Source organism: Podarcis muralis, chromosome 6 (genome assembly GCF_964188315.1).
Source record: "Podarcis muralis chromosome 6, rPodMur119.hap1.1, whole genome shotgun sequence".
NCBI lineage: Eukaryota > Metazoa > Chordata > Lepidosauria > Squamata > Lacertidae > Podarcis > Podarcis muralis.
In genome coordinates, this window is record NC_135660.1 from 54,000,594 (window position 1) to 54,017,330 (window position 16,737).

Consider the following 16,737-nt stretch of genomic DNA (forward strand, 5'->3'; position numbering starts at 1 on the left):
CTCCGTGACCACTTTCTCTTAACTAGGTCCACGCCAGTTCTCAAGTACCAGATTTAGGTATCAGCATATTCCCTGCCCCCTTCAAAAAGAAACTCATCCAGCTTTCTTCAAAATTCTTCAAGAATTCTTCAAACTGGGCTGTCCCATAGCAGGAGAACAGTATGAGATTCTACTCATTGGTAGCATTGGTAGCTCACTAAGTTCCAGAACCAAAAAGAGAATGCATTTTTAAAAATAATAATAAAAAAAAATTACATATATTGGTATATATTCACATATATAGGTAAGTCTACGGATGCAAGATCACACTCAGATCTTAACAGCACCTAGTCTGTGAATGGCATCAAATGGCAATGCTAGTTTTACAGTTATTCTCTTCATTAAGTAATTGCACAGAATTTATTTTTCAGTCATGATTTAACTAATTAAGAAAGCATTCCCATTTTTTACATTGCAATGATGACACTTTAGTTTATTATGTGGGGTTTGACAGCAAATAAGAATTGTGACAAAGCACTTGTCAAGATATTTGTAATTATTATTATTATAATCTGTTCCTAATCCTTTTACTTTATTACTCTGAATCATCACCATCAGCATTCTGCAGCAATATCTGGTCATTATGCAAGCAATGCACATTGCAACATGTTCTTCTGTCTCATTCTGTATTAATACAAGCATTCACTCAAACTGATTAAGAAGTGGTGCTTAAGCGCTTGCAAATATGGAAAGAACACTGCAAGCAGAAGCAACTGCAACTTTAAGCACTGACTACCTGTTTAGTGGTGAATGCACCTCGGAAGCCACAAAGGTTAATAGTTAAAGATGGTAGTAATGTAAGCTATCTCTTACATAAAAAGAGAAGAAATAACATAGAAACCTTGAGAACAACTCATATAGCAGCACAGTACTTAATGAACACATGCAGTTACCAAACCTATATTTTAAAAACATTAAGACTTAATATATATATATATTGACCAGCAAATTATTAACTGTGCAAGTAATTCGGCAGTTGCTCTGCATTCAACAGTTATAAAGCAAGAAAGTTTAATTAGTGCAGACATCTAAAACTATATTTTCCGACAGACAACCAATTTCAGGCAATGAAGCGCATTAATGTGTGTTTCTGCTAAAAACAGAAACAACATCAATCCAAGCATGGCAATACATGCTTTGCAGAAAAAGCAAATTAGCTCGTCATTTGCTTAGAACATGCAACATTTAAAGATACACCAAGTTGATTCCAAAGATATGTAAAAACACCGCTTCTGTAATCACATTTCAGCACAGCCAATTCTCATATATACACGTGTAAACCCAGGCAATTTGACTGGGTTGTGGCATTTCATTAAATATGACTTTAAAATTTCCCTTTAAAAACTTCACAGGAGAGGATTTTTGAGTTTCTCTCAGGGAGAAGTTTATGATTGTTGACTTTTGGTTATTAATCAAGTGTCAAAGAAAGCCTCTTTTTTCCAAATTTATAATGAACATTAAGGTAGTTGGGGGGAGGAGCTGTTTAAATGAAGTTTGAAAAAATTACAATTCATCTTTTTAAGTTGAAGTGCAGCCTTTTGCTGCGGCGGAGAACATTTTAAAGGAAACCAAAAGTCCACTTCTGAGACAGAAGCTGTGCTAATTTTGCAGCAATCAACAATGAAGCAGGGGGAAGGGTAGGGGAACCACTGAAAGATAGCAGTAATATACCTGGCAGAACTGTCAACCATGCAGAGTGAAAGGATATCCCAATAGAATTACCCGCCAAGCATGTATACTCCCCAGCATCCTCAAAAGTTACATTCCGTAAATAGAGAACCTCAATCTCTTTGTCCGTGGTGTTAACACCGGCAGCCTAGAAAAAAAAGGGAAGCAAGAGAAAAGCTAGACATTTTAGGAATTCTTGTGGATGGGAAGTGGAACCACGGGGAGCTTGGCACTTCAGAAGAAACGACCGGTGCACAGCCGTGGGGGGAGATCCCATCCACAAAGCCCTCAACCAAAAGGCAATTACCAACAGATCCCAGCTCACCTCAGAGAGGAATGAATCATCAACACCCTTCACCAAACCTACTCTCACCACCTAAGAAGGCATGCAATCAAAGAACATGGAAAAAATTGTCCACAAAATGTTTGGAGGAGAAAATGACATAAACACAAAGAAAGATGAAACAGACAGAAGAACAGGGGACAGGACATTCTGTAATGTCACTTAAAATGTCCTTCAGATTAATGAAGACATACATTTCAGAGACATACAGGGAAGGGCTGAAAATAAAGAGACAAAAAGACTTCAAAAAGAGGTGTTTTCATTACAACCTGTGTTAAATATAGCCCCAAGAGTTCCTTGTAACCAAAGGGCTGAGGGAGAACTCAGGCTATCACCGCCTCAAATAATAACTTAAGTCAAACCTGAGATTTAACTATAATGGAGCAGTTTAGGAATCCATCATGAACCCAAACGCAGGTTTGTCACAGGTAGGAACGCCCAGACAAACAGTTGGTGCTAGAAGTAAACAGGCCACTAGTGCTTCAAGTGATCATAGAAATAAAATGTATGGATAATGGATTTTCTAGATGTGCTTACTTGCTTACATTTGGGTCTATTATGATGACCCAAAGTCTGGAAACAAGGTGGTCTGAACAGTTCACCTTATCTAGGGGGAAAAATTTGGGCCACCCAATGTGGTGAGAAATAGGTGTGCTGATAAGGCATACAATAGGATTTACAAATACGGGAATGTAAAATTCAACAATCCCTGCTTAACAAGATGGTAAGTATTGCTGCACTGTCTTGAAGTAAACAAAAGGAATCAAGACCTCTATATGTATGCCGAATGACCATGGAAGAGAATTAGTTCTATTCAAATATTACGATTTAACATATTTGCATTTTTAAAAGAGCATGAAGCTTTTTTGCAAAGCTAAAGTGCATACCACACTATTAAAAAGCTCCAAATGAGACCCATCACATGGCTATACAGCACTTGTGTAAAGGTGGAAACAATGATATAAAATGCTGGCTCGTCAAGAGGATAGGTCTCAATGAATTCATGTTCAGTCTTCTACCAGACTGAGACACGTGGCGTTGGAGGTAATCTGGTATGTGCAACACCTCATCACTTGATCCAACCTCAATGACTAGCTATGATTTCCAGAACAGTGATCAATATATAATACAAAGAAGTAGAAGGCAACAGTGCAAAAGGAAGACTCAGAGTGGTCAGATCAGAATCTTTCAGATTCTGCTGGGGGAAAATATATACGAAGACAAATGATACATCAAAGAAAAAACAGAAAAGACAAAAGGTTTCAGAAGAGGTAACTAAAACAGTATTTGTGGGAATTTTTCCATGGCTACTGGAGTAATACCAGTTGCATCTCCAAGAGAGGATTATAAATACACCAAGGTCATGGAGTTATCCTACAAGCTGCCTGCAGAGTCCCAAAGCACCAATTTTTTCCAGCTTCTACATCCAGCTTTCTTTAACAGACGTCGTTACCTTTTTTTAGCAGAACCGTAAGCCAGGCAGACTGGTTGGCCTCCCCTATATAATTGGAGACCTTACAAATATATTCTCCAGCATCCGCCTCTGTCACATTGTACAGTTTCAGCACTTCAGCATTGGAACTATTTATCCCCGAATGCTAGAACAGACCAATAACACAGGAGAACAATGTAACTACTGCCCCAAATGTAGACACCACCATGGTCCCGCCACCAAAACACTTGAAGGAGTCTTCCAGTTACTACAAAGGCTAGCATTGAAATATTGCACTTTAAAACAACAACAGCAACAGCAGCAAGAAAGATTTCTTACAATATTGGGGCAGGAAAGCTTCTGCCCAGATAAACTACCTTTTTTGCTTCTTCACTGTGCAAAATCATTAATTTCTGGCTCTACTGCTAAGCTTCATGGGAAATCACTACTATAAAATTAGCTGTTCCTTAGGAGCAAAGCCAGGCAAAAATGACATATTTTCAAAATGGCTGCTACCCCTAAAATGATTGCCCAGTCAATAGTTCACACTTGGGGAAGGGGGACACACTCAGTATCTTTATCATAAGGAAAATGAGCACTGACAACATCCTTTGGCAACAAATATGGTCATTACAAAAGGGCCTATAATGTTGTCCAAGCCTCTTAATATATTTCCTTTGATTTATTTTGGATACTCTTTGCCAATGCACAAATCTCAAGTGATGCCAAGATAACGGCACTGCAATTCTTTTAGTAAACAACCATGATGTCTGAAAAATAAGCAAACAATCATGCTGATGGATAAAAGACTTTAAGGAAGGTGAAATGCGGAATGAATTTTTGCTTTTGTTTATACCAACAACTCAGTATTCCACTGTATTTATGTGTGCTGGCAAGGATAAAAGTCAATTTTAAAAAATCTATCCCTTGACCTTGTTCAAAAAGCTTTATAACATTCTAAAAAAAATTGCTTATTGTTCAAAAGAAAATAAGGGGGGGGGGGAAAGCTCACCTTTAAAACTTTCAGGTACGGCAATCCATCTGGCCCATATTTACTTCCATTCTTTTCTGTGTGTTTTATCCACTGGATATGAGGCTGAGCATCACTGTAGACTTTGCAGACAAACTCTGCATCACCCCCAACAACTGTGGAAGTATTTGCTGGTAGGCCAGCTTGTAGGATAGGCCTGTGAGGCGATCGCTCTGTCAGGAAGCAAAGATGGGGCGGGGGGAGAAGAGAGAGAGAGAAACGAGTAAAGAAGCAGAATTACGCACCACTGCCAAGAAAACTGTTCGTGAACATGAGCCAAAAAGCCCTGTAAGCCTGTTGGCTGACTTCACTGAAATAACGCTGTAACCAAAACGTAGAACAAAAACTGCACTTCAAAGGAGGTGCTTGAATACTCCAGTTGGAGTGCTGTCTAAAGACTAGCCTTTTAGAAGAAAAAGAAAAAAAATGGCACAGAGCAGAAGACTGTATGAAGTGGGGGAAGGGAAAATAGGGCACAATTAACTAAGGATACTTTTTTAAAATCACAGAAACTTCTATTTATGTGGTATCAAACATGAGAGCACCACTCTCTGGGGTTGTTCCCTACTATATGGGGTGAGGGAAATCTATCATCTATCTATCTATCTATCATCTATCTATCATCTATCTATCTATCTATCTATCTATCTATCTATCTATCTATCTATCATCTATCCATCATCTATCTCTATCATCTATCATCTATCATCTATCTATCTATCTCTCTATATCTATCTATCTATCTATCTATCTATCTATCTATCTATCTATCATCTATCTATCTATCATCTATCGTTTTCAGTTGTAAGGTAATTGATTTTAATTAATGTCAAACTAGAAAACAATATTATGATTCACTGACTTAATAAAAAAGAATTAAGTGTGTCCTAATCTGAAGTGAAATCTACAGTGGTACCTCGGGTTATATACGCTTCAGGTTACATACGCTTCAGGTTACAGACTCCGCTAACCCAGAAATATTACCTCGGGTTAAGAACTTTGCTTCAGGATGAGAACAGAAATCGTGCAGCGGCAGCAGAAGGCCCCATTAGCTAAAGTGGTGCTTCAGGTTAAGAACAGTTTCAGGTTAAGAATGGACCTCCAGAACGAATTATGTTCTTAACCCGAGGTACCACTGTATTGCCAAATCCTTTCGGTGAGGGTTTACTGAGGTATATTGTAACTGGAAATTGTGTAATTAGGCAAAAATATAAACATAGAAGGGGAAAAGAGAAGCAAAGACCAAACAAAAATGCTACCAAAAGCAAGTATTTTTTTTAAAAAAAAGACTAAAAGACTAAAATGAGCATCAATTAATATATATTATTATAGGAGGCATTCACTAATTGTGAACTATAATCATGAACTATTAATAGTACTGATAATAACATTACTGCATAACATATATGGCATCATCTCATATACATGTTGGTTATGTAACAACCTCAGTCAAGGAACCATTATAGATTTTCCACAATTAGGCCTATTGGGTCTGTCCCAAAGGGTACCATCAGTGCATAGGACCATTACCTCACATGAACCAGAGTACCAGTGGTTTTTCACCAGCAACAACTACTACTTCATATTCATACCCGGGTTTGTAGGTAGTAGCTCTTGAAACTCTCAGCTTTAGGGAACTGCTTTTAGAAGATGTGCTTCAGAAGCCACACTGTATGCCCAGAGCTCACTGTGTGGCCTTCTGCGTAATGATCACAACTGGCAACTACTGTTCTAAAAAACAACTTCTATTATTTCTTTTAATAATGGGCTTTCCAAAGGGCTTTCCAAAGCTCTGAACTCATGAGATCATTCTGTGGTTTGGGCCTTTGAAAGACTTGGTACCAAACATAAAAGGGTCAGCTTATTAAGTTCCATCATCCATCATCATGAAATGATGCACAATGGTCTTTTTCCAAGATGGTCATCGGAGAGAATACTGAATTGGCTTCTTGGCAAAATCTGTATGTTCTTATTCATCAGCTTGAATTATTTCACAGCAATCTTGAAGTATTAAGACTCAGCAGTAATTTTATGCCATTGGGAAGAAAACACCATTAAGGGATTAGAAGCTAATGATTTTCTTTGACGGTATTTGGAACTCAAGAGTATCTCACATGTCAAGAAATGCAATCTTTTTTGTTCTTGTTCTGTTTCATTACATGTTTGTTTATTTATCTGATATTATTTTGCCTCTCATCTCAGGGCAAATTATAATAAACAGGAAAATAAATCAAACAATTAGACACCTGAAATGAAAAACTTATTAAGTGCTTTATTTTTTGTAAGTGTAAACAAATTAGACACAATTTATTTTGGACTCTTCATTTCTTTTAAAGAACCCACTGGGGTTGGGAACTTTTCGCCTTCCTGATGTAGTGGAATACAACTTCCATCAGCTCCAGTCAGCATACCCAATGCCGATCAGAAGGTCAGCGGTTCCAATCCCCGCAACGGGGTGAGCTCCCATTGTTTGGTCCCAGCTCCTGCCAACCTAGCAATTTGAAAGCACATCTAAGTGCAAGTAGATAAATAGATACCGCTCCGGCGGGAAGGTTAACAGTGTTTCCGTGCGCTGCTCTGGTTCACCAGAAGCAGCTTAGTCATGATGGCCATATGATCTGGAAAAACTGTTTGCGGACAAACGCCGGCTCCCTCGGCCAGTAAAGCGAGATGAGCGCTGCAACCGCAGAGTCGTTCATGACTGGACTTAACTGTCAGGGGTCCTCTACCTTTTCAGAGATACATTAATTATTAAAACTAAATTATAGTGATTTGAGGAAACATTAAAAACCACCCAAATTCCAAATAGCATATTGTCTGCCATGCAGTGCAATCCTATACATGTCTGCTCAGAAGTAAGGCTCACTGAGTACAATGGGATTAAGCTCTGGTACGTTTGTATAGGACTGCAGCCTTTAACATGTTGGCTAAAAAAAAAAAAAAAATTGTCTGAAAAGCACAACACTGGGGTGTAACAGCAAATAATGACACTGCCAAACAATAGGATCTTTAATAAAGGCCATATATTTGGCACTCTTCAAATGCCTATGGGGAATTTACTTACTGAGGCAGCGCTGGCAACATACTACAAAGCAGAAGCCTTATTTAACTTGTAGCTTTTAAATTACTTCATGGCTGTATGTTGGACGGTGAGTATGACTTGAATTCATCCAACATAAAAGATCTGCTATAGTTAAGGGAACATAAAAGCCCTTCATCTGGTGACAAAACAACATCTATTTAAGCACCTAAAAGGCTTCTCTGGGAAAGAATTTCATAAACAGGGTGTCATGACTGAGAAGGCCCTCTTCTCACCTTACTTAAGATGGCAGGGGCACCCAGTGGAAGCCCTGCAGAAGATGTGTGGGCAGGTTAATACTGTATGGGGAAAGTGGGCCTTCAAGTCCCAAGCAATGCAGAGCTTTAAGTACTAATTCTGAACAGCACTCAGTAATGGACCATGGGGCAGTACAGTTCTTTTAGCACTGGTGAGTTGTGTTTCCAATGCCCAGTCTAAATTCGTATTCTAGCAGCTGCATTTTGGACCAAACTGCAGTTTCTGACCAATCTTCAAAGGTAGCTCCACATACAATGCACTGCAGTAGTCTAACCAAGACTCGGTGAAGAGACTACAAGGATGAGGGAATTTTACCTTTTGTATTGATACATATTCCTAATGTATAGGTATTTCTTATTTCATTCTTTAAAAGTTTTACTTCTTCTTTTAGGACAATGATCTCACAAATTGGTTTCCAGTGACAGAAAATACAAATCACCAGGAAAAATGAACAACGTAAGGGCAGCGTGGGAGGGATCACATCCACAAAGCTTTAAACGTCAGGGAAGGCTAAGCTGAACAAACAGTTCCAAAGTGGGACTCCAACAATTCCCTCATGGAGAAATGCATAAGCAAATCAGGGAGAGCTCATGGAGCTCTTTGGAAGTGAAGGATCTGAACAAATGCAAGACAGCGCAACTCCATCAACCTTCTTATATTTGCACAAGCCACTCTCTGTGTGTTGCCTTGTCAGATGTAGGAATGGTATACTTTTTTTTAAAAGAAAAAGTGAAATGCAAATTGTGGTTTAATGTAGCAGTTAATATTTTTATAGTCCTGGAGAAAACTTATAAAGCTTTCCACCCTTTACTAAATAAGCTCCAACTCCATCTCCCCTGCCCATGTTTGGGTACGAAAAGAAAAAGAAAAAACAAGTATGATCTCGCTTTAATGGAAACCTTACACCATCTTCCAAAACATATTACAATCGCCTTCAGTATAAAATGAAACCTTAGAGAATATTATTTAAAATGTTTTTAGAAAGTCAGTAGGCCTCATGTTTCATTTATCCACATCAGGGTTTGATTTCCTTCACGACCTTACTTCTTGCCCTTAAATGGGGGTGGGGAGTCCCCAATACCATTGCTGGGGGGGGGGGAAATCACCACTAACATTAACACACAATGTGTTTTGTTTATTTCACTTGAAACTTTTAAACTTTTAGCTGCATGTTCTAGCTTGCCTTAAATACATGTAGCTTTACTGAGGTTGGAATCTTTAGCTCTAACATTTTAGGGGATGTGTAAAAGTGTTTACGTAAGGCAATGGGTGTGGATGATTAAGAGTAGAAAATGTTATCAAAGTTTGAGGCATTTTAGTAAAGCACTGCATATCGAAGCAATTGGCTTCTTCAGGTACTTCATCTAATAATAAATGACTTTCATTGACTGCAACATTAAATCTTGAACTTGATTGCTGCCCATTGCAATCCAATTGAGTGCAGCAACTGTCACTGAAAGAATCCGGCATTCTGCATAAAGCTGTCACATACAGGTTACCAATCATACAGAGTATGCTGGCTGGTAGCAACAATGGTACAGTGAAGGATGCTGTTTCAAGGTAACAAAGCAAGCATGTAATCTGGCCTAAAGAGATCCAGGCATCTATCTAACTGCCTTAGAACAGAGCTTTCCAAACTCTTCATGTTGGTGACACATTTTTTAGACATGTGTCATTTCGCAAAACAGTAATTCAGTTTTGCATCATTTCGCGGCACAGTAATTCAGTTTTACTAGAAAACTGGATGTTAAACTAACCCCTTTCCAGCCCAGGAGAAGCGCATGGAGCATTTGCACGACACACCTAAACACTGCAGCCGACACACTAACATGTCGCGACACACAGTTTAGAAAGCTCTGCCTTAGAAACTGCTGAATTTTCAGTGATATCACACAAACACACACACACACTGCACTCTATGCGGGGCTACCTTTGAGGTGACTTAGAAACTACAACTAACCCAGAATGTGGCAGCTAGACTGGTGACTGGGAGTGGCCATCAGGACCATACAACACCAGTTCTAAAGGATCTTCACTGGCTCCCAGTACATTTCTGAGCACAATTCAAAGCGCTGGTGCTGACCTTTAAAGCCCTAAACAGCCATGGCCCTGTATACCTGAAGGAGCATCTCCACCCCCATCGCTCAGCCCAGACACTGAGGTCCTCCACTGAGGGTCTTCTGCTGGTTCCCTCACTGCAAGAAGTGAAGTTACAGGGAACCAGGCAGAGGTCCTTCTTGGTAGTGGCACCCTCCCTGTGGAACACCCTTCCTTCAGTTATCAACGAGATAAAGAACTGCACAACTTTTAGAAGACACTGAAGGCAGCCCTGAATCGGGAAGTTTTCAACGCTTGATGTTTTATGTTTTTAGATATGCTGTAAGTCTATCTAATGCAAGTCTAGTGGCTTTAAACTGTGACCCTGTTCCCAAGCAATATGAAATATTTGATAGACATACATGGGGAATGACTGCTTTACGTGAGAAGCTGGCATTCCACACCTGTAGTATGACCCAAATTTATATCAGGTTCCCTTTCCTTGTTCTCTCTTTCATTTAAGTGACTCTGCAGTCTCACCACTGATGGAGCGGCTCCAGCTATTTACTAAGCTCAGCCTTACATGTTTTCCAGATGTTTTGGACCACAATTCCCATCATTCCTTACCATTGGCCATGCTGGCTGGAGCTGGGGAAGTGGTGCATTTAATAATCATTATATGCAAAGTATGCACAATTGCGACAAAATAAGGGTGAGAGGAAAAGTGGGCAAATGTTACCATATTGTTCTCTTTTAATTTGATAGCTCTGTGGTGTTTTTTTTTACCAAAGCCTTTTCACCACGCCTGCATGAAGCAGTGTATTAAAACATAAAATCTGCTGCAGTTCGTTTGTCAGGTATCCAGATCGTGCCTGTGCATTCTGACTAAATATGGTAATTTAAAACATTAAACATTACATTGTTAGGCAGCTGTTGGTATATGGGCAAGTAGCAGGGGCGATAAGAGACTATGACACATTCCTGAAGAAGAATAAAAGCTGTGTTTATGAAAATATCTTAAAGACAAAGGCTAGCTCTAAAATACAAAGTACTGCTAAAGTATGCTAAATAAATATATTGGCCTTTTGGAGACCAATTATATTTTGTTCTACATCTGAAAACAGTTAAAGTAAAACTTTATTAATTCTTCATTCCAAACTATAAATGTTAAATTTTAAAACACACACACACAACTTCAGAGCCTTTGCTTTCCCAGTGCTATAAATCCATCAGTATTCAGTATATGTATTCTCTTATTTACTCATGCACAAAAAGGTCAAATAGGCACATGGGAAATAAATCTTTGCTAATTGAAACTTCAAAAGTATCCATTTTGAACATGTAGATGGTTGGGTTGTATAAAGCATGCCAACACCTATTCCTGTAATTTTTATTTAAGGGGCCTTTACATACAAGGGGGGAAGTTCCTGGACACTTCAATCTACAGTGTCACTGATAATCTTTCAAAGAATAAATATGCACTCATATATATTAAACAAAATCCTATGGAGTTCGGTTACCCTGAGTTCAGTTCAGGATTCAATGGGGGAAATTACTCCTAGTAATGCAATTCATGCCAACAATTCCATGGGGGAGGGGAACTGTAAGCAAAGGGTGGTAGGTATCGCTTCACCTAGAAAATAGCTGTATCAGTGTCTGGAAAATAAGCAAGTGAATGTTTCTGATCTGGTTGCAAATTGCAAAGAAGTCACCTTCTAAAATGTGTTTAATAAGACATGGTGCAATTCAAGTTCTGAAAATCTGCAAACATTATTCTAGTACAGTGGTATCTCGGGTTACATACGCTTCAGGCTACATACGCTTCAGGTTACAGACTCCGCTAACCCAGAAATAGTACCTCGGGTTAAGAACGTTGCTTCAGGATAAGAACAGAAATCGTGCTCTGGCGGCGTGGCGGCAGCAGGAGGCCCCATTAGCTAAAGTGGTGCTTCAGGTTAAGAACAGTTTCAGGTTAAGAATGGACCTCCGGAACGAATTAAGTACTTAACCCGAGGTACCGCTGTAATCCTTATAAAATCCTTGTATGGGAGGTCAGTATGTTCATCGAATAAGCAGACCAAGAGAACAGTGGTTTGCCTAAGGTCATGTAGTGAGTTTGCGGACAAAGTAAAAATGCTACATTAACCACACAGTCAATGTACATCCTTAAAACACTGCCCTTGCTACACAGGCAAGTAAAACAGTTCCACTATCACTAGAGTTCAAAGTTTATAGGGAAGTTACGAAAAATTCTTGGAAAGTTAAGAAATTTTAGATAAAATCTCTGTGATGGACAGCTGACATACCAGAGTATCAGGTGACTCAGCACGTCATCTACAAGAACGCTCATGATCCAATAATTTCATCTATTGAGACATCAAGTACAGCATCTTTGGCTGTGGGCAAGGCCAGATAAAGAACGTGGAAAGTGTTGAATGAATGTTATCTGGGGTCAGCCTAGTTCCAACACTTGGCTCATGTGTTTAAGCATTCACTCAAGATACTGCTGTAACTGTGAGGAACATTGCTACATAGCTGTTTTATATGTGAGATGAAGCTCAAGAGCAAAATGATTTATAGAGCAAGATTCACATCTCTTCATACCACACCTCTTTCACTTGCAGGCTGCCATGAGAAAGGATAAAATGAGCTATATGTTGGCTACAAGACTGTGGATGGATTTTCATGCATGGGGGCTTTTCTATGTTCTTATCGAGGCAAAGTGCAAGTGTGCACTGACCCACAGTGGACCATTAGCTTTCTTACAGTGTGAATTTCTGATAGGAGAGGGTTGCTCCCCTCCCCCTTTCCGGCATGAGTCTCTGGAAAATCCCCAACAATATCCATGGACTTTGCGCAAATGGCAAGAGGATTGTGGCCATTAACTGCAAAAAAAAAATCCACATTTAGATGTGCTTCAAATCCTATATGGAAATGAAGCACATACTGTTCTGCATTTCGGCTCTTTTTGTGAACAGGGACACCTAATGGTACAATTCCAATAAGACTTTCAGTGGCTGGAGTTAGTGTGAGGGCAGTTACTGTAGACCCTAGATTATTCACTGCAACTAGGAGCATATTTGACTGAATAATCAGTAGACAAAAGGTATTCTCACTGTTTAAGCTCCTTTACAAATTAGCAGTCATGTGCACTTACAAGAAACAGTGAAACAATACTATTAGGGAAACAATGTATTGTTGAAATGCTGCAGAAAGAGATTACTAGATAATAGCCAGTTTTAGAATCATAAAGAAACATTGGCAGATTCATTGGCAGATTCAACAATAATCAGATGAGCCACAGTTCAGAAGTACATGTAGTGTTGTGTATGTGCACAATAAAACATTTACAATTTTTATTCCTTCGCCTATCTGAAGCCTGGTTCCTCAACATCAAAGTATTCTTATCTAGGACAGTCTGAAAAAAGACAGCATTGTTTAATCTTTAAAGAAATTTGCTGCCAAGTTCAACTCGTACCTCTGTCTATGTTTTCATCACTGATTTAATCCTTAGCAGTGTTCAGGAATCTGTATCTTTGCAAAACTCTCAGGTATGTTGACTATGGCTGTGATCCAGAGGTCCATGTATGATCCTTATGCCTACTACAATGTTTTTAATTTTCTGTTCTCAACAGTTGCTACTACAGAACCCCTCCAAACTGATTTTTTTGAACTCATGATTTCAATTAGGCACACATCCATGCAGCTCCAGATACCACAGTTCTTGAAACTGCAGACAAGATTCTCCAGATATCTTCGTGGATGGTCAGACTCATTAGGAGGTGTGGGGAACTTCTGGTTCCCCAGATGTTTCTGAACAACAACCCCTAACATCCATGCTTCTTTGGGCTGATGGGAGTTGTACTTCAGCAACATCTGAAGAACCAAAGGTTCCCCACATATTCTCCATAGGAAACCTGGCATCACTTGGCAATAAAGGCTTCACAAATACTGAACATGTGCACTCAGCTGGTAGGAAGTCAAAGCAATGGATGTCAAGGCAACAGATGCTGCTGTTTCTTTTCCTTACAGGGGAAACTGAGCAGAGTTTTCAACAAACATAATTCTAATTTGGTAAAGCTATTGGGTGTGTGTGTGTCAGACAAAGTAGCTTCACTTAGCCATCCTCACCCAATATCTTAATGGGTAAGGAAGAACCATTTTTTCTCTCCTTTATGTTCTCTGCTAATTATGCACCCAGTTTTACCACACGAGAATCAAACTATGCTCTTTGAAAATGTATCCGTTACAAAGGTTTAAGTGATACAATGCACCACCAGCCACTCAGAAATTGCAGTGCGCAACATGAATGTTCTTGTTTTAAAATGTTCAGTTGTCATCGCTGGCTAATGGTCTTAATACCAGTCCGCTCTTCATGCGGAGAAACCCATTGTTAGGATTCCCCAGAGGAAGAGGCTGTCGTGTCTACCCTGCTAATCTTGGAGTTAACCAGGCAAAAGCCAGAGCTTTAGAACATCTGAACTACCAAGAACAGCTTTGCTTGGGTGAGGGAAAATATGGAAAGCATAACAATGAAATAGTGTGACTGAAGGATTTTTGTTTTTTTTTTACTTTGTTATATATATAAAAAAACATTTTTGGATTGGAAAAGAATAAAGCAGAACTACTCTGGAATGTGAAATGCAAGACGTAATTTCTCCCCCACATGGCTGAAACATAGAACCAGCCAAATGGGAGACACTTCTAGAATCTCTTGGCAATATATCATCAGATTTTTTTGGAGCTCGATAGCAGTTAGGAATGCTTGGAGATGAAAATCATTTATGTCAGCCCCATCACAATACAGCCTTGCGATGGTACTGCTGCATGAGGTTGGTAATTGGGGTTGGAAATATAACACTGAAATGCCAAATTTGATACAGAGTAAAAGGGAAGGGTAGGTGGACTGTGCTATCATTATGGCCCCAGCCACATTCCATCCAGGATATGATACATAAATGGTTGGTTCACTGGGTACATTCAGATGTTGGGATTATTGCATTCGTTTTCCTGGCTGTAATGCTAACATTCTGCCCCTGTTTCCAACATTCCTTTTACACTGAATTACCAATTGTGTTATAACTATTGGGGGGGGGGTTATTGATATAACACTATGTCGTGCTAAATTTCATTTACACCAGCAGCCATGTTGTGACACAAGTGCAGATGTCATTGGACATGTTGCCATCCTTTATGCACATGAATGCTTGTTTTCACCCAAGAAAATGGAATAAAGATTACCTTCCCAAATTCTGGCATCCATGAAAAGGGTTGGGAAAGTACAGCACAAAATTCCTGCAGTTCTCTGAGTTAACAGGGTTGCAAACAGATTTTTTTTCTGGAAGCATTTAACACAGAAATGAACACCAAACTTCTGGTTGATTCCACTTGGTTTGCAAAAGGGGCTTTTATGTCATGTGAAAGAGTGTGTATCATGCAGAAATTATCAGGTAAGGAAACATCAGGGAAATGGAATGAAGTGCTGTCTGAGTATAAGCCATAGTCATTTTTATGTCGTGTCCTTACCACTGTAATGCACATACAACTAAAAGCATCACTAGGAAAGCATGGTAATGAACTACACACTTTGTAGGGAGAGAGAATGCAGCTGAATGTTGTTTCATTGCTACAGGATAAGAACATAGGAACCTGACTTAAGTCAAAAGCAGCCAGAGCCTGAGTGCATCTAGATCAGTATTGCATGTACAGAGTGGCAGAAGCTCTCCAGAGTTTCAGATACAGATCTCTGTCGGTTGTACCTGGCAGGGATTGACCAGGGACCTTTTGCATGCCAACCATGCAGCCTCCACTGATCAACAGTGCTTCTCTGCAGTATGAGATGTCAATATGTCCTAATTAGTAATGTTGATTACAAAGCAATTGACCTTTCAATAAAACACAGGGCTAGAAGGCTGCCTGCTCCAGAAATGTCTCAATTTGGTTTCCAGCCCTAGAGAAAGGTTACAAAATTTAAAAATGATGATATTCTTTAAAGTGCAAGAATTCTACTCCAGAGTTCTCATCAACTTTGGACTTGAGAGAGAAACAAAAGGTGTGTGTAGGTGTGTATGTGCCCTGCATTGCATATGTAAGAACTGGTAGAAAAGGGGTAGTTCTATACTCTGGTAGAAAAGGGGTAGTAAAGGGGTAGTTCTATACTCTGAAACCTGTTCTCGATTTTCCTTAAAAATGTTCTTCCCCTGCAAAAGAGCTCTGTGCTTTTCTTTCCATTTCTCCAAAGTTCTGCAGCCTCCCTGAATATCCTGCACCCCACTCATGAGAATTACATGAAAATTTTCTCTCCACTTTGATAAGAATTTATTTTCTCATTAATTCATGAAGAATGGTTATCAAAATTGCATAATATATTTTTGGCACAGCATTAAGAAGGACAGAGCAAATAGATGGTGAGCATATGGGCATGTAGTGGCAAGGAAGTAAGTTAAGTGAGGGCTGTGTGATCCAAAAGGCGCAATGCAAGTATGACAGATCCAGTGAGTAACAGCACCTGGATATTTTTTCTTAAACCCTTTGATAAGCTATGACATTCGCTAAGAGCAAAGCACACAGCCTCTAGCTCTAAACAATTTGTGTAGGGTTTCTTTCCTCTCCCCCTCTCTGAGCTAGTTGCTCAAGTGTTGCCAAAAGCCCATGCCAGGTGTAAAGTCCACAGTCAGGCTTTTCTCTTGCTTTGAAAGAAAGTTTCTTCCTTCTTAGTTTATCCAAATACCTAGAGGCAAGCACCAGTGTAGATTCCTGCCTGCCTCTGCCCCTGTCTCAGCACGTCCCAGCCCTCAAGTGCTCAGGTAAGTATGTCAGGCTTATCCTTGCTCCTGTAAAGAGTTAGTCAA

At 39.5% G+C, this 16,737-nt stretch overlaps 1 protein-coding gene across 8 annotated transcripts in view; it reads right to left on the minus strand.

The window, feature by feature from the left end:
• Positions 1–16,737, minus strand: part of FGFR2 (fibroblast growth factor receptor 2) — a 143,770-nt gene that overhangs the window by 33,301 nt on the left and 93,732 nt on the right. For 5 of the 8 annotated variants that reach the window (XM_077930292.1, XM_077930293.1, XM_077930290.1 and 2 more), the window contains 2 exons: positions 4,495–4,685; positions 1,711–1,855 (listed from right to left, as the gene is read on the minus strand). In XM_077930292.1, the coding sequence (XP_077786418.1) occupies positions 1,711–1,855; positions 4,495–4,685 (336 nt within the window). Of the gene's footprint in view, positions 1–1,710; positions 1,856–3,503; positions 3,649–4,494; positions 4,686–16,737 lie in introns of all 8 variants that reach the window. The other 3 variants (XM_077930294.1, XM_028730070.2, XM_077930291.1) reach the window with 1 other exon arrangement.